Raw genomic sequence first — 18798 nt, 5'->3', positions numbered from 1 at the left:
TATGTGCTTCAGAAAGGAGGGTTTTACAGTAATATGATGAATGGAAGCAGAACGAGGGGGAGAGGGGCTAAATACTGTGTGTGTGTGTGTGTGTGTGTGCATGTGTTTCAGTGTGTGTCTGCGTGTGTGTGTGTACAGGACTCTGAACAGCTTCTACCCCCAAGTCATAAGAATGCTAAATGGTTAGTTAAATAGTTAACCAAATAGCTTCCTGGACTATCTGCGTTGACCCTTTTTTCACTCCTCACATATGCTGCTGCTTCTGTTGATTATCAGTCACTTTATTCCAAGTTATATGTACATAGTGTAGCTACCTCAATTACCTCGTACCCCTGCGCATCGACTCGGTACTGGTACCCCGTGTATATAGCCAAGTTATTGTTACTAATTGTGTGTTTATTATAACTTTTTTTTGTATTATTGTTGTATTGTATTATTTTTGTATTTTCTTTCTCTCTACATTGTTGGGAAGGGCCCGTAAGTAAGCAGTTCACTGTTAGTCTACACTTGTTGTTTACAAAGCATGTGACAAATGCAATTTGATTTGGTGTGTGTGTCAGTGTGTGTGTGAACATGTAGGTTTGTCAGAGAGAAATAGAGACAGAGAGAGAGAGGGACAGAAAAAGACAGAGAGGGAGAGAGAGGGAGACGTGGCTAGTCTTTGTGGCAGTGCAAAGAGACAGAGCTTTTTCTCTGGCTATCCAATGTCTCAGAGAATGAGACATGACAGACGCACACGCAAACACAAACATACTGTACACACACAAACACCCTCTTATCTCTCTATGGTGCACAGAGAGCTTGGCAAATATATTCACAGTGAGCTGACAGTGGCCTGAAATGATTCATATAATAATAGATTTCTGCTTAAACCAGTAGCTAATCTGCTCTGAGCTGAAATCTGACATTGAGAAGTCTATCTCGTCGAGAGCACGTGTGAAATAATCAATATACCTCATCCAGCTTATCTCAGACAAATTGAAATGCATACAACATGAGCTTATGAGTTATGATACTGCTGTATAAGATTGTTAATCATAGTTTTTTTTCCAAATGTCACTTTCATTTACTTTCCACACAGATTAAAATCCCACTATAATGACGATCCCATCAGCTATAGCCCACAGTATTTTCTCAACCTTAAATCAGACAGTGTCTCTGTATGAACAGAGATGACTAATCTCCTGTTCTCTCCTCCTTCCCTTGCTCCATTTATACCTTACACAAGTATATGTTCACAAACACTTACCTTCCACCACTTTCCCTGTCTGTTCGGCCACTCCTCCGGGTGTAACCTTAGCGATGTAGGCTCCTATCTCACCATGACAACCAGGAATCTCCTTTCCTCCCACCACACGGATCCCCAGACCATTCCCTGCAGGGAACGCAGACAACCGTTCAAAAGTTTGGGGTCACTTAGAAATGTCCTTGTTTTTGAAAGAAAATCATTTTTTGTCCATTAAAATAACATCAAATTGATCAGAAATACAGTGTAAACATTGTTAAAGGTGTAAATTAATATTGTAGCTGGAAACAGCAGATATGTAATGGAATATCTACATAGGTGTACAGAGGCCCATTATCAGCAACCATCAGTCCTGTGTTCCAATGGCATGTTGTGTTAGCTAATCCAAGTTGATCATTTTAAAAGGCTAATTGATCATCAGAAATACTTTTTAAATTATGTTAGCATAACTCAAAACTGTTGTGCTGATTAAAGAAGCAGTACTGCTGGCCTTCTTTAGACTAGTTGAGTATCTGGAGCATCAGCATTTGTGGGTTTGATTACACGCTCAAAATAACCAGATACAAAGACCTTTCTTCTGAAACTCGTCAGTCTATTCTTGTTCTGAGAAATGAAGGCTATACCATGTGAGAAATTGCCAAGAAACTGAAGATCTGGTACAACGCTTTTTCTTTGCAACTCTGCCAAGAAGGCCAGCATCCCGGAGTCGCCTCTTCACTGTTGACGTTGAGACTGGTGTTTTGTGGGTACTATTTAATGAAGCTGCCAGTTGAGGACTTGTAAGGTGTCTGTTTCTCAAACTAGACACTCTAATGTACTTGTCCTCTTGTTCAGTTGTTCACCGGGCCTCCCACTCCTCTTTCAATTCTGGTTAGCGCCAGTTTGCGCTGTTCTGTGAAGGGAGTAGTACACAGCATTGTACGAGATCTTCAGTTTCTTGGCAATTTATTGCATAGAATAGCCTTCATTCCTCAGAACAAGAATAGACTGACGAGTTTCAGAAGAAAGTACTCAGATGTATTGCTTCTTTAATCAGACAACAGTTTTCAGCGGTGCTAACATAATTGCAAAAGGGTTTGCTAATAATCAATTAGCCTTTTAAACTAATAAACTTGGATTAGCTAACACAACGTGCCATTGGAACATAGGAGTGATGGTTGCTGATAATGGGCCTCTGTACACCTATGTAGATATTCCATTACATATCTGCTGTTTCCAGCTACAATATTAATTTACACCTTTAACAATGTTTACACTGTATTTCTGATCAATTTGATGTTATTTTAATGGATATGTAGATATTCCATTAAAAATCAGCCGTGTCCAGCTACAATAGTCATTTACAACATTAACCATGTCTACACTGTATATCTGATAAATTTGATGTTATTTTAATGGACAAAAAATGTGCTTTTCTTTCAAAGTCAATGGCATTTCTAAGTGGCACCCAAACTTTTGAAAGGTAGTGTATATCAATGGACAATATACAGTATAACAATATATCAATGGCTATATTGGAAATCCATGAGATGATCCTATTATTATCATTAATGAGCAGATATCTACATATTAGAGAATGTTTACTGTGTTCTGCTCTACCTGAGACACTGGTGTCCTTGGGGTCCCTCTGTAGTTTGAGCCGGGTGTGAGGGAACACATAGGGAATCAGCTTCATCTGGGGGAGGCACACAGTGGATGGAGTGTTTGTAAAACAAATAGCCAAGGCAGCAGCTACTCTTCCTGGGGTCCAAACACATTCAGGCACTTACATTACATGTGAAGCAAAATATAAAATGGTACATCATATAACATTATTACACTTACGCTATACCTCCACAATACAACACGTATAATACCACCATACAACAATATTACAATGTACGTGTGTGTAGAGTGCGTATGCTAGCGCTTGTGTGCGTGTGTGTGTCTGTACCTGTGTGTTTGTCTCTTCACAGCCCCTGTTATTCCATAAGGTGTATTTTTACTTGTTTTTTAAAATCTGATTCTACTTGATTCAGTTACCTGATGTGGAATAGAGTTCCATGTAGTCATGGCTCTATGTAGTACTTTGCGCCTCCCATAGTCTGTTCTGGACTTGGAGATTATGAAGAGATCTCTGGTGGCATGTCTTGTGCGTTATGCATGAGTATCTGAGCTGTGTGCTAGTAGTTTAAACAAACAGCTCAGTACATTCAGTTTATCAACACTTACAAAAACAAGTAGTGATGAAGTCAATCTCTCCTCCACTTTGAGCCAGGAGAGATGGACATGCACATCATTGACATACATACCCTGTGTACTTTTAAGGGCCAGCTGTGTTGCCCTGTTCAGAGCCAATTGTCCCTCTATGTGGCACCTGACCACATAACTGAACAGTAGGTGCGATAAAACTAGGGCCTGCCTTCTTAAAAAGGACCTGCCTTGTTAAGAAGGGAGAGCAGCACTTTATTATGGACAGAGTTCTCCCCATCTTAGCCACTATTATATCAGTATGTTTTGACCATGACAGTTCACACTCCAGGGTTACTCCAAGCAGTTTAATCACCTCAACTTATTATTCAATAGTTTAGTGGATGATTTGTCCCAAATACAATGCTTTTCGTTTTTTAAATATTTAGGACTAACTTATTCCTTGCCATCCATTCTGAAACTAACTGCAACTCTTTGTTAAGTGTTGCAGTCATTTCAGTCGCTGTAGTAGCTGACATGTATAGCATTGAGACACACATGGACACACTGGCTTTACTCAAAGCCAGTGGCATTGATTCTACATGGATTATGTTGGAGGGGCTTCCATTAAAGAACCCCATCTGTGTTCTGTTAGACAGGTAACTGTTTATCCACAATATAGCAGGGGGTGTGAAGCCATAACACATACATTTTTCTTACAGCAGAATATGAACAATAATGTCAAAAGCCACACTGAAGTCTAACAAAACAGCCCCCACAATATTTTTAGCATCATTTTCTCTCAGCCAATCATCAGTCATTTGTGTAAGTGCTGTGGTTGTTGAATGTCCTTCCCTATAAGCGTGCTGAAAGTCTGTTGTCAATTCATTTACTGTAAAACAACATGGTATCTGGTCAAACACAATTATTTTCAAAAAGTTTACCAAGGTTTGGTAACAGGCTGATTGGTCGGCTATTTGTGACCAGTTTCAGGAAACTAGGCGTATGTCGCAAGTCACGACTTCACAGGAGAGGCATTTGAACGTTTATTTAAAATAAAATAAAAATCCGTTATTTGGCAGAAATGCCTTATGGAACATTTGACCTTTCATGTGCCTTAATAAAAAAACTTGTATGCCATCTGTAAATATGAAATACATTGTTAAATTATGAGCCTAGTTGGTTTAGCCACAGAAAAAGACAGGAACCTTTCCGCTAGCCATGATTGACTGAAATAATGAATGGGCTGGACATGCCGAGAGATGAGTTTGGATTGGTCTGCCCTGTAGCATCTTCTGTCTATAAAATTAGCTGCTCATTATGTGTAGATAATCCTTTCTAATGAAGTTTTTTCTAAATATATAATGTTAGCCATGGAGAACTGCAAATGTGTTGCTACTGCTCTCAACCAGAGTGACTTGACACAAGATTATTGAGGTTATTCTTCTTATATAAACTTGAGAGGTGAATTGATGTTATGCAAAGTTGTAATGTCTTCTCAAGTTTTTAGTTTTTTCCTGTTTTACAGCTTCAATGCTCTGGAGTCTGGTGCTGTTGTCGCCAAGGAGCGTTCGGACTCAGTCGAGACCAGGTTTTAGCTGCTGCGCACAGCTGACATCTTTCCTCCCATAGATGGTCTGCCTGTACCAGCAGCACCTGGACTGGACACAGCTAGACAAACGTATCTTTTTGAAAAGATCAGGGAGTTTTGCGAGGAAGAGGCTATGGACATCACATGCCCTGCACCAAAGTCAAGGGCAGGACAGAAACAGGCTCCCTGAATATAGATTCCCTTGTTCATGCGTGGTTCGGACTGACCAGTTAATCACTGGGGGCGAGATCCCAGCCATCAGCACTATCTTCAGTGCCTCTTGTCACATGACTCTCTCCTAACACATACGTTGATGCTACTTTTTTTTATCCTGCTGTTCAGCCAATTTACCCCTGATTGATGGCATATACCTACCTAATCTTTCACTGATATCCTTATTGATATTGTTCTTGAACATAATGTATATTGTTTTGCTCTTTCTCTACTGGCATTGACGCTTGTTCTTTTTTTCTTTATATTTATTTTACTATCTATTTTTGATATTGCTACTTTGCAAGTAACCACTTGGCTGTACCATTTACAACTTCTGGAGAGACCCATACACTTAACAAGATGTGGCTGGGGGTTATAGCATTTCTTTCACATGACCCGTCAATTTAGAAAAGTGTGTCTGGATAATCGCCATCTAATATTTATAAATTATTTTTATTTGGACACTTTATGTTTACCTGGATTTTTTACTTATTGTTGGCTATAACTTTTTGTCTAAATCTTTACTACACTACTCACTGTTTAGCACATGACCTCACATGTGAATCCTTAAAGAGATGGGTGGGGCTAAGGCTTAAAAGGGTGTGAACAATTCTGAATGGGTGTAGACAATGAAAAGCTCTCCAGTAGGTGTACCAAAAATATTCAAGGGCCATTTTCTCAAAAGTTTATCAACTTTCAAAGCAGAATTACTTTCGCAAGTGTTCCTCAAATACAGTGTATGATATACCATTGTGTAGCTCTGTATCTCTGCTTTTAACCAATCTAAAAAACACAATTTCAAATGTTGATACATAAGACCAAATTAAGGCGGTCATCACATTTGAGCCAGTAAAGGGGGCTGTACTATTCTTGGGTAGCGGAATGACTTTTGCTTCCCTCCTGGCCAGAGGGCACACCCTTTTAGTAGGCTTAAATTGATGATATGGCAAATATTGTCCAGTATTATCCTCAGTAATTTTCCATCTAGGTTGTCAGACCCTGATGGCTTGTCCTTGTTGATAGACAACAATAATTTTTTCACCTCCTCCACACTCATATTACAAAATTCATAAGTACAATGCCTTTCTTTCATAATTTGGTCAGATATACTTTGATGTGTAGTGCCAGCGTTTGTTGCTGGAATGCTATGCCTAAATTTTCTAATCTTGCCAATGAAAAAATGATTAAAGGAGTTGGCAATATCAGTGGGTTTTGTGATGAATGAGCCTTCTGATTCAATGAATAATGGCCGAGTTTAACTTTTTTCCCAAAATATTTCATTTAAGGTACTCCAAAGCTTACTATTGGCATTCTTTGAATTATTTATTTTTGTTTCATAGTATTGTCTATTTTTATTTTTAGTTAGTTAATTCACATGATTTCTCAGTTTGCAGTACATATGCCAATCGGTTGTGCTGCCAGACGTATGTGCCATTCCTTTTGCCTCATCCCTATCAACCATAACATTTTTCAATATCTCACAATCCAAGGGGATTCAACAGTTTTTACAGTTATTTTCTTAATGGGTGCGCGATAATTAGTAACTGGAATAAGCAATTTCATAAATGTGTCAAGTGTAGCGTCTGGTTGCACCTCATTACACACCACAGAGCAGCAAATATTCTTTACATCATCAACATAAAAATCCCTATACAACTTATTGTATGACTTCTTATACACTATATTAGGCCCAGCCTTTGGAACTTTGGTTTTCCTAGATATGGCTATTATATTGTGATCGCTACATCCTATGGATTTGGATACTGCTTTAAAGCACATTTCTGCAACATTAGTCAAATCAATACATGTTGATGATTTCATTCCTGTGCTGTTTGTAACTAACCTGGTAGTTTGACTGATAACCTGAACCAGGTTGCAGGCACTGGTTACAGTTTGTGTACAACTCTGCTAAAGACAACATGAACAAAACAGGCACTATCAATGTGTATTTAATGAGGGGGAAGATGTATATAGCAGTTTATTTATTAAATATAGTTCACTAATTTAGACTTATCCTATCCAGCTCCTCTCACCTGTCTCCTGTCCAGAGGCTGTCCATTTTCCTGATGTTGTCTCTCTGCAGGCTTATCAAACCAGTCAGTGTCCTCCCTCCTCAGGTGGTACGCTACACAGGGACAGAGATGGGGGCAGGGGGACACAGGGGTGGAGGGGACAGGGACACAGACAGAGAGGGGATACTCAATTGTCAAACACAATATAAGCAGGATGGATGCCCAACTCCAAATAAACCACTAGCCTCCAGCCACGGACCATATAAGCACTTATTGTAGATCTAAAGGTATTTGCAATATTTTAATAACTCCAAATCACTCTCTGGTAGGCTTGGCGGAGTCTACGTGATGTGGATGATCAGATCTACGCAGGTGTCTTGGGGTGGGAGCAAGATGGCAATGTGAAATTGGGTATAAATAGCACCCCCTTACAATACTTTAGAAACACATCCTTTGCTCCATGTGTACTGCTCGTAAGTGATCAGTGATCAGAGCTGTCTGGAGAGGTGAAGGCAGCATGGTAGATAACCAGCTACTGTCCCATCCCCAGTACTATCAGATCAGTGAACATTTAAGAGACTGGATGGGGATGGATGTATTTGAACTAGGTATGTCATGCACACATTGGCATGCAGAGGTCCCCGGTGTGTGTGTGTGCGTGTGTGTATGTGTTTGTGTGTGTGTGTGTGTGTGTGTGTGTGTGTGTGTGTGTGTGTGTGTGTGTGTGTGTGTGTGTGTGTGTGTGTGTGTGTGTGTATGTGTGTGTGTGTGTGTGCAGATTAACAGGTCATGCATAGAGAGAGTGAAACATCTCCACAGTGGGTCAAGGACACAGTAGACAGATTTTAGGTGGAAGTGGAGGAGTGTCTTCCACAGTCACAGTACAGTTCCCTTTGCCCTGAGACAGTGAGGTAGTACATGGTGTTATCAGGGTGATCCAACAGCATGATCAGTGTTACATCTATAATTGTGTGAGAGACCCTCGACACATACTTACCTAGTATTCAGACATACCACTGTTGTGGTAACACATGTATGTAATGCAAATGTGAGCCGTATTTGTGCGACTTTGCAATAGTGCATGAACATGAATTCCAGAAATGGCATTGATATACACTATATATACAAAAGTATATGGACACCCTTCAAATTAGTGGATTTGGCTGTTTCGAACACACAGCCATGCAATCGCCATAGACAAACATTGGCAGTAGAATGGCCTTACTGAAGAGCTCAGTGACTTTCACTGTGGCACCGTCATAGGATGTCACCTTTCTAATAAGTCAGTTCGTCAAATTTCTCCTCTGCTAAAGCTGCCCCAGTCAACTGTAAGTGCTGATATTGTTAAGTGGAAACGTCTAGGAGCAAGAACAGCTCAGCCGTGAAGTCATAGTCCACTCAAGCTCACAGAATGGGTGCTGAAGCGCATAGCGCGTAAAACTTGTCTGTCTGCAGTTGCAACACACACTACAGAGTTCTAAACTGCCATTGGAAGCAATGTCAGCACAAGAACTGTTCATCGGGAGCTTCATGAAATGGGTTTCCATGGCCAAGCAGCCACACACAAGCCTAAGATCACCATGCGCAATGCCAAGCGTCTCCTCTAGTGGTGTAAACCTCAATGTTGTTGGATTCTGGAGCAGTGGAAACGCGTTTTCTGGAGTGATGAATCATGTTTCACCATCTGGCATTCCGATAGACACATCTGGGTTTAGCAGATGCCAGGAGAACGCTACCTGACCCAATGCATAGTGCCAACTGTAATGTTTGGTGGAGAAGGAATAATGGTCTGGGGCTGTTTTTCATTGTTGGGGCTAGGCCCCTTAGTTCCAACGAAGATAAATCTTAACGCTACAGCATACAATCATTTTCCAGACAATTCTGTGAACTTTGTGGCAACAGTTTGGGGAAGACCCTGTCCTGTTTCAGCATGACAATGCACCCGTGCAAAGCGAGGTCCATACATAAATGGTTTGTCGAGACCGGTGTGGAAGATCTTGACTGGCCTGAGCCCTGACCTCAACCCCATCGAACACATTTGGGATGAATTGGAATGCCGAGTGCAAGCCAGGCATAATCGCCTAATTGCTATTTTTTGTATTTTTTTTTATCATTGTTTGTAACATATGATAGATGATGTTGCTGTTACCGTCTCTTTTGACCGAAAAGAGCTTCTGGACATCAAAACAACTATTACTCACCTCGAACTGGACAAAGATTTTTATTTAATGAGTCTGACGAGAAGAATATGCTGCTTTGTCGAGACAAGGCCCAAATAGGCTGTCATCCTCATGAAGAAAATATGGAGAAAAAGGGAGGGGAGAGCGGGGTGCCTTAAAATAAATAGCCGAGTAGGTAAACCACCACAACCCTCCGTATTATTGGCCAATGTGCAATCATTAGAAAACAAACTGGACGATCTACGATTAAGACTATCCTGCCAACGGGACATTAAAAACTGTAATACCTTATGTTTCACGAGATGTGGCTATGACGACATGGATAATATTGTGCTGGCTGGCTTGTCCGTGCATTGGCAGGACAGAGGAGATATGTTTGGTAGCACAAGGGGTGGGGGTGTGTGTCTATTTGTCAACAACTGCTGGTGCGTGATGTCTAATATTATAGAAGCCTTGAGGTATTGCTCACCTGAGGTAGAATACCTTATGATAAGCTGTAGACCACACTATCTACCAAGAGAGTTCTCATCTATATTATTCGCAGCCGTCTATTTACCACCACAAACCGATGCTGGCACTAAGACCGCACTCAGCGAGCTGTATAAGGTCATAAGCAAACAAGAAAATGTTCAGCCAGAAGTGGTGCTCCTAGTGGCCGGGGACTTTAATGCAGGCAAACTTAAATCCATTTGACCTAATTTCTAACAGCATGTCACATGTGCAACCAGAGGAGAAAAACATCTCTAGACCACCTTTACTCCACACACAGAGACGTATACAAAGCTCTCCCTTTCCATTGAACAAATCTGACCATAATTCTATCCTCCTGATTCCTGCTTCAAGCAAAAACTAAAGCAGGAAGTACCAGTGACTCACTCAATACGGAAGTGTTCAAATGACAAGGATGCTATGCTGCAGGACTATTTTGCTAGCACAGACTTGAATATGTCCACGGAAAACGGTTACGGACTAAAAAAGGGAAACTCAGCCGTAAGCTGCCCAGTGACGCGAGCCTACCAGATGAGCTAAATTACTTTTATGCTAGCTTTGAGGCAAGCAACACTGAAGCATGCATGAGAGCACCAGCTGTTCCGGACGACTGTGTGATCACACTCTCCATAGCCAATGTGAGCAAGGCCTTTAAACAGGTCAACATTCACAAAGCCGCGGGGTCAGACGGATTACCAGGACCTGTACTCAAACGGATGACCTCTCCCTGACCAAGTCTGTAACACATATAGGTTTCAAACAGACCACCATAATCCCTGTGCCCAAGAAAGCAAAGGTAACCCGCCTAAATAATTACCACCCCGTAGCACTCACATTGGTAGCCATGAAGCACCCCAACAGATCCACAGATAACACAATCTCAATCAATCGCACAGAATCATTTTGGGTTAGGGTTTGGCCAGGGTAGGCCGTCATTGTAAATAAGAATTTGTTCTAAACTGACTTGCCTAGTTAAATAAAGGTTAAATAGAATAAAAAATACAAAATGTGAGAATGCTGTTCATTGACTACAGCTCAGTGTTCAACACCATAGTATCCACAAAGCTCATCACTAAGCTAAGGACCCTGGGACTTAACACCTCCCTCTGCAACTGGATCCTGGACTTCCTGACAGGCCGCCCCCAGGTGGTAAGGGTAGCCAACAACACATCTGCCACACTGATCCGCAACACTGGGGCCCCTCAGGTGTGCGTGCTTAGTCTCCTCCTGTACGCCCTGTTCACCCCATGACAGCGTGGCCAAGCACGACTCTACCATCATTAAGTTTGCTGACGACATAACAGTGGTAACAGACATCACCGACATTGATGAGACAGCCTATAGGGAGGTCAGAGACCTGGCAGTGTGGTGTCAGGACAACAAACTTTCCCTCAATGTGAGCAAGACAAATGAGCTGATCTTAGATTATAGGAAAAGGAGGGCCGAACAGGCCCTCATTAACATCGATGGGGCCGAAGTGGAGCGGTTCGAGAATTTCATGTTCCTTGGTGTCCACTTCACCAATGAACTATCATGGTCCAAACACACCAAGACAGTTGTGAAGAGGGCATGACAACACCTTTTTCCTCTCAGGAGACTGAAAAGATTTGTCATGAGTCCCCAGATCCTCAAAACGTTCAACATCTGCACCATTGAGAGCATCCTGTCAGGTTGCATCACCACTTGGTAGGGCAACTGCTCAGCATCTGACGGTAAGGCGCTACAGAGGGTAGTGCCTACGGCCCAGTACATCACTGGGGCCAAGCATCCTGACATCCAGGACCTATATACTAGGTGCTGTCAGAGGAAGGCCCAAGAAATGTCAAAGACTCCTGTCACCCAAGTCATAGACTGTTCTCTCTGCTACCGCACGACAAGAGGTATAGGAGCACCAATTCTAGGACCAAAAGGCTCCTTAACAGCTTCTACCCCCAATCCATTAGACTGCTGAACAATTATTCAAATGGCCTCCCAGACTGTTTATTATCTATGCATGACACCCCCTTTGTTTTTTGACTACACTCACTGCTATTGTTATGTAATCTAAACATGTTCTATTTCTTGGCGCATTGTTGGTTAAGGGCAAACACATTTCACAATTTGATTTGGCGCATGTGACAAATACAATTTGATCAGTGCCTGACCTCACTAATGCTTTTGTGGCTGAATGGAAGCAAGTCCTCGCAGCAATGTTCCATCTAGTGGAAACTCTTCCCAGAAGAGTGGATGGTGTTATAGCTGGAAAGGGGGGACCAAGTCCATATTAATGTCCATGATTCTGGGTTAGATTTTCAACGAGTAGGTGTCCACATACTTTTGATCATGTAGTGTACGTACAGACCCATTTAAATGTGGGTCATTCCAGATATGGATTGCTTAACCACTACAATATGATACGTTTACAGTACATTGCCATCGACATATGGGTCATTCCATGATGAGTTTGATATATGTAAAGTACCATCCAAATATGGGTCATTCCAGAAATGGGTTTGATATGTTTGTGTGTATGATACCATCTACATCTGGTCATTGAGCACCATGGGGCATGGGGTGTTGTGGGGTGGAGGCAGACATTGTCTAAGCTACATGGGGTTGGGATGTGGTCTGGACTAGACCGTTCACGCTGCAGCTCTCACCTTCTATGTTCCAGTTGGGGCCTCCGGCTGGGGTGTAAAGTTATATGTTTAGAAACGGCTACAACACAACGTCAATGAATCTAAGACTTTTTCTCTGTGGGCTATGTCTCCATCCACTTACACTGTATATCACATGCACTGGACTAAATCTAAGTCAGCACATGCTTTGTAAGCAAATAAATACATCTTATAACGTTATAGTCCATCAGGGAGTTTGCATTTCTGAAGCGAAGTGCATGAAAGATGTATGTCATAATAGAGCAATTGTGAATAATTGTAAAATGATCTATCACAAATGCATGGGTATTTACTAATATATCATCGCGTTAGATACTGTAAAGACACATGGGGACTAAAGCAGTCTAAATATTAAAGGTAAACTCAGCTATATGACATCACAGTGTGGTGACGTATTTGCTCTTGCCAATTGGCGCCTTTCCTTGACGCATGGCTGGGTAGCATATTGCGGAGTGTCCCTTTAACATGGTGCTGCTGTATTAGTGGAGGGCAGGCAGCATTCTAAACTAGAATACTCTACCGTGTCTGATACTCTCATGAAAGATTCTGGGATCATCTCTGTTCAGAGTCAGCATGGAGTCAGTTAGGGCTGGAACCAAGGCAGATAGACACTCTTATTTATATTTGGGGTCATATTTATGTCTGCTGCTGATCAACTACTCACCAGTCTGTCATTGGAGTCCGTTTTGAAGTACATTTAAAACGGTACTATATTCATGTCTATGCTATCTATGCTATCTAAAATGAATCCACTTGCATATGAATGTTTATTGGTTTGTGTTTCTGCTTGTTAATGTTTTTTTTTTTTTTTTAATATGTAAATTAAATTATGGTCATTCTGAAACTGACTACACTATGCCGGGCCGATAGAAACATAGGAACAGAAGCATAGGGACATATGTAGGAGTGTTGTCCTGGTTCGTAAACACTAAAATGGATGCTTCAGGATTTTGGCAATGAGGCCCTTTATCTACTACCTCAGAGTCAGATGAACTCGTGGATACCATTTTTATGTATTTTCATGCAGATTTAAGGAAGTTGCTAACTAGCGTTAGCACAATGACTGGACGTCTATGGTAACTGCTAGCATGTTTCCAGTTAGTTAGCATTGGCTTGCGAAACAACATCTAACTTCATACTGGATGCTGAGACTAGGGAAGTTGTTAAAGGGCTTAAAGTATCCCTTTAAGATAGAAGCAAGGACAGCTGTAATTTCACACTTACTCCCCAGGAGGAGATGGGGAGAGAACACATTCATATGCTGCCAATCAGAAGAGAGCATGCACATTTACAATCCCCTAGAAACATTCACAGCAACCAACATTCATAGCAACCAACGTCATGCAAAAGATGCTTTAAAGCTTTATTGAAATGGAAACTCAAACACATTTAATCTCAGAGCAACATGCATGAATACAAAATCCCAAATACCCAAGATGGACAGGGATGAATATGCTATAAATAACTATGTGTGGTGTGAGTATCATAAAATATACTGTATGTCTACTATCAACATGGGTTCAAATCTAAAACTCATATACACAAACAAATAATCTACAACTCCATAATCCTTAGGGAAAAAATGTCATTGCATTGCAATATGAATGTGAGTATAATGCTCTCTTTATTAATACTTCTGTAATAGTAAATGTGTGTATTGCTGGCCAGGAGACGAAGTGAGGGAGGCAAGTGCTCTATATAAATGGCTGTCTGCATCGTCTGAACAATTACAGTAAGTAGACCCAGACCCACACATAGTGTGGCCATTAGGCCTTTAAAATGGCTGCTACTAGGGGGCCAAGCTCCAAGGGTGCTTGGAAAAGTAAATATACTATATGTCTATCTAAAGGCCTGACATACTTCCTGCAAGAGTCAGATAACATTTTATGTATGGAGAAGAAGAGGGGAAAGGAGAAGAAAAAGGAGGAGATGGAAGGAGTTGAAGGTGCCTATAGGCTATAGACAGCACCCAGATGGCAGTGACATAGTGTTAGATATTCATTAGTCTCCCGCTCATTCAAATATATTATCACTCTCTTTTCTTTCTCTTCAAAAGCAGTACGCAGAGGCACTTAAAGTGTGTGTTATTTATGATCACCTATTATCCACTATTGATATTTCACTGTTCTGTATGGTTTAAGCCCTGTATCCCTTCATAGACATTTGGTCAGTGATGAAAGCAGAAAACCAACATGTAAAAGAAGAGAAGAGAACTGGAACATGCTAATAACATCATAGATGGAGTTAACAACACAGACATGCTGTCTCATACATAACATCTACAGTATTATGTATCAGTGAAGAAAATAAATAGTGTTGCATGCAGACATCAAACAAAACAGAAACCAGAACAAAACACAAACACAGTTACGTGACAAAAGCCACAAAATATGAGAAATAATAGGTGATCAGGAGCCTTCTCAGGCAGACATAAACACAGTCAGGAGCATGCGGTAGTTGCATGTCCAGAGAGTCAGGGTGCTGTGACAGCCTCAGGAGCCATTTACCTTCGCTGTCAGACATGGCTCCTCCCAGGTCGTCCATGATGAAGGCTATGTCTCTGTCGTAGACCCCACTATGTCCCAGTGTAGCCCTGGACTCCTCCCTCATGTGCTGCTGGACCTCCGGAAGGGAGTGGCTAGAGCCAAACTGGTCTCTGGAGTCAGCTGAGATGGGTGGTAGAGGGCCGGCTGAGGCTCTGGCCATGCCCATGGGCTCTCCCACAGGACTCAGCGGGCTCTCCTCCTCTGAGTTCTGAGCCACGATGGGGATGCGCCCGCGGCTCTGGCTTATAGGCAGGCTGGTGGGCTTGGTCCTGGCCATCCCCGTGCCGAACGCTGCGTCCAATGCTTCTCCCTCAATCTTCAGCCTGAGAGAGGAGCTGGAAAGGTCCCGTTTGATGGACAGATCCAGGCCATAGACGGAAGTGGGACGGGAGTTGGGGCGGGAGTTGGGGCGGGAGGAGGGGCGAGAGCGCGTGCCGCTGGGGTAGGTGGTGTCGTCCTGTAGGGTAGTCCTCATGGTGGGTCCCCCAAGCCAAGGGACTGGCCCAGGTTCTGGCCCAGAGAGCCAGCCAGGTTAGATCCCAGGGAGGAGTCCAGGTACTTCTGCTGCTCAGACAGGTTCTTCCTCAGGCCAAAGGTGATCTCATCCTGGAGCAGTCTGGCTCGCGTGGACAGGTTGGTGACAGACGAGGCTCCAGAGCCCAGGAAGCTGCTGTAGTCTGGCTCCAGGTCTCTGCTCTCCTGGATGGAGGAGAACTTGGTTATCTTGGGGTCCATCAGGGTTGCCTTCTTCTGGTTCTTGATCTGTTTCTGGTAGAGCACGGCGGCAGGGAGCTGCTTGGCAGCTTGTTTCTCCAAGGTCAGCCGGCTGATGCTGTACTTGTCAGCCTTAGGGAAGTGTCTGTAGCTGGGGTCAGTGGGGAGGTACTGGGGCATGCCCAGGCCTGAGAGGTGCTCCAGACCCTCCGTCCCTCGTCTAAACTCCTGCTTTATCTGTTGCTTCAGGAGCTTCAGCTCATAAGGCTCCTCCATAGAGTCCTCCTCTCCTTTACCGTAGCTGTGCAGACGCGAGTTACCAAGGAACTCCGCAACCTAAACAAAGACAATACAATAATTTATCATCATCACAACACCCAAGTGAACAGGCAAATGCGGTATAGCAAAATACCAGCAACAAAACCTGAGTAAAACACACTGACATACAATATGTAACAACATCCCCATTCCACAGAAGAACATCTACTATTTACATATCAGTTACCTCTGCAGTGCGCCTGGCCTCAGCGGCCCGGAGCAGCCTGTCAGCCTTAGACAGGTCCTTATCAGGCAGACTGAACCCTGACCCCAGCCCTGCAGAGCCCAGCGCTGTAGAGCCTTTAGTCAGCTGCTCTATGTCCTCTATCAGAACATAGTTCCTGGCATTGTGGTGGTCGATGTCAGCGTAGAAAGACTCAGCAGATATACTAGACATGGGACTGGAGGCCATGCTCCTCTCCTCCAGGCCCATCCTCAGTTCCAGGCTGCCGTACTTCCCCACCCCATACCCCCCCTCGACGGAGGAGGGTACGATGATCATGGGCTGGTTCCGGATCACCTCGTAGTTGGTGGTGTTCTTGGACTGGTAGCCTGAGGACTGGGCCTGCTGGTGGGAGTGGGAGGCCTGGGGGTAGGACAGGCTTGGCACAGAGGAGTAGACTGACTGACTCTGGTAGGGGTGCTGTTGGTAGAGGGCCTGCTGCTGGTACAGGGTCTGCTGGGGGTAGTGGCTGATGGCCTGGGTCTGGGGGACATACTGGGTGTAGTGGGAGTAGGGACTGGTAAGAGTGGAGTACTGGGAGTCAGCCTCAGTTTCAGGGGGAATGAACTGGTCGAACTCTGACTGTGGAGCTGTCCTGGGTCTCTCCAGGCCGTGGCTGTTCCCTCTGGTCTCCCTGATGTTGCTGACCTCACTGTCCGACATGTAGTCTCTCTCCTCAGCCACACCCTGCAGGTAGGCCCTCTCCCTCTTCTCCCTCTCCTGCAGCAGGGCATCCTTACGACGGTTGATGCCCATCTCCAGGTACCTGTTAGAAGGAGAAGATGGGATTGGATTTATACAAGTGCTTTCCAAGTGCTAAAAATGTGGAATCACTTCATACACACCAATGTGTTCTACTCATCTAAAGCATGTTATTGTATTGTAAATCAGAACTGGTTCTATATTGACCTGCCTGGTTCACAAATTGTTTAATTAATAAATTACCTCAGCTTGGCATCAATCTCTTTCTCCTCCTCGTCTAGCTCGGCCTGTTTTCTGCGGAGCTTGGATGACTCTCTCTCCACGAGGTCCAGCTCCTTGTCGATGTCCTGCAAGATCTTGGCCCGGGCCATGGTGGTGTGACGGCCGAGACGTCGGCGCGCTGAGTTGGCGCTGTAGCCTGATGGGCCAGTCAGAGGGTCATCCTCCGGGGGAGGGTTGGGTAGGGTCCTCTTCACCTTCTTTCCAGTGCCTGACGGAGAGCCCTGGCCCTAGGACAGAGGGAAAAGCAATAAGAAACGAGATAAGATAGAATACTTAATACTATTGCCAGGTTTATTTTCAACAAAAATGTCAACAGCATGCGATGAAAGTGCATCTTATGTTACCATTATTCTTACTACAGTGACTTACAGAGTAGGTTTCTGTGTAGTGGTAGCCTATCCTGTCCTCGGTGGTGGGGCTGAGAGACTTGGGGTCAGGCAGAGACTTCGGTCCAGGCTTCAGCATCCTAGGGCCATTGGAAAACCTGGACGGATCAGTGGTCAGCCTCTTCTGCCCTTCCTCCATGGCCTTACTCGGGGAGAGGGGGGACACGGGAGAGTAAAGCACTTTGGGGGACTTGGGGGCGAGGTCTGCCTTCAGGTACGCGCTGTAGCCCACCTCTACGGGCAAGTGGCGCCTGCGGTCTGTGTCTGTCTGGCAGCTGAGGCTGCCTCCTCTCTGAGAGTTCTCTGGGGCTGAGATGTGTTTGATGATCTCCACCTTAGTGTCCATCTGGATGCTGGGGCATTTGATGCAGCCAGAGTGGTCGGTCTGGACAGAGATCTCTGCCACAGTCTGGATGGCAATGCTGGAGACCTTAGAGCCACTGTGTTTTCCCTCGCTGCTGTGCTTGCTGGAGCGGGAGCGCCGCCGCGACCTGGTTGGCATGTCCCACTCATCCTCTTGGTCCTCCTCATCATCAGTCTGAACACTGCTGTCTACACCCCTCCCCCTGTTGTTTCTCTTCCTCCTCCCCACATACGTTCTGTCTACCGAGTCCTCATCGTCTGTCTGGACCCCACTGTCAACTATCCTCTTCCCTACAACCCCTGTACCATACCCCTGGTCACCAGGCTGCTTAGACCCTGCCGACTGTTTCCTACTGAATTGCAGCTGGTCCTGACCTCCAACCTCTCTCTGACCCTCACCGGTCACATACTGCACCCCACCTTCTAGCTGGAGGACAGTGGATGAGGTGGTGGACTCATCCCTAACAGGCCAGTACTGACCGTTATCCCCCACCCCTGCATACTGTGCCTCTAGCAGGTTATCTGAGGTTCCTGTGGTACCGTAGTGCTCCTCTAGCTGGTGCTGTAGCTGCACCTGGAGCTGTTGGATCTGCTCTAGCTGTTCCCTCTGCTGGTTGTAGGTCTCCTGCTGTGCTACAAGGTGTGCCTGGTGCTCCTCTTCTTGTTGAACTAACAACTTCTGTTTCAGAGCCTGTAGAATAGAATAG

At 44.1% G+C, this 18798-nt stretch overlaps 1 protein-coding gene across 1 annotated transcript in view; it reads right to left on the bottom strand.

Moving 5' to 3' along the window:
- The window catches only part of LOC115109799 (protein piccolo-like), a 106209-nt gene that overhangs the window by 27468 nt on the left and 59943 nt on the right, over window positions 1–18798 (bottom strand). Inside the window, 10 exon segments of the mRNA XM_065009764.1 lie at window positions 1250–1375; window positions 2846–2921; window positions 7253–7344; window positions 12540–12566; window positions 13078–13146; window positions 15065–15592; window positions 15595–16153; window positions 16323–17124; window positions 17304–17569; window positions 17712–18782. Coding sequence (XP_064865836.1) covers window positions 1250–1375; window positions 2846–2921; window positions 7253–7344; window positions 12540–12566; window positions 13078–13146; window positions 15065–15592; window positions 15595–16153; window positions 16323–17124; window positions 17304–17569; window positions 17712–18782 — 3616 coding nt within the window.

Source organism: Oncorhynchus nerka, linkage group LG25 (assembly GCF_034236695.1).
Source record: "Oncorhynchus nerka isolate Pitt River linkage group LG25, Oner_Uvic_2.0, whole genome shotgun sequence".
NCBI classification, from domain to species: Eukaryota; Metazoa; Chordata; class Actinopteri; order Salmoniformes; family Salmonidae; genus Oncorhynchus; species Oncorhynchus nerka.
Note: the sequence above shows the minus strand (reverse complement) of the source record. Positions and strands in the feature narration are given on the sequence as shown.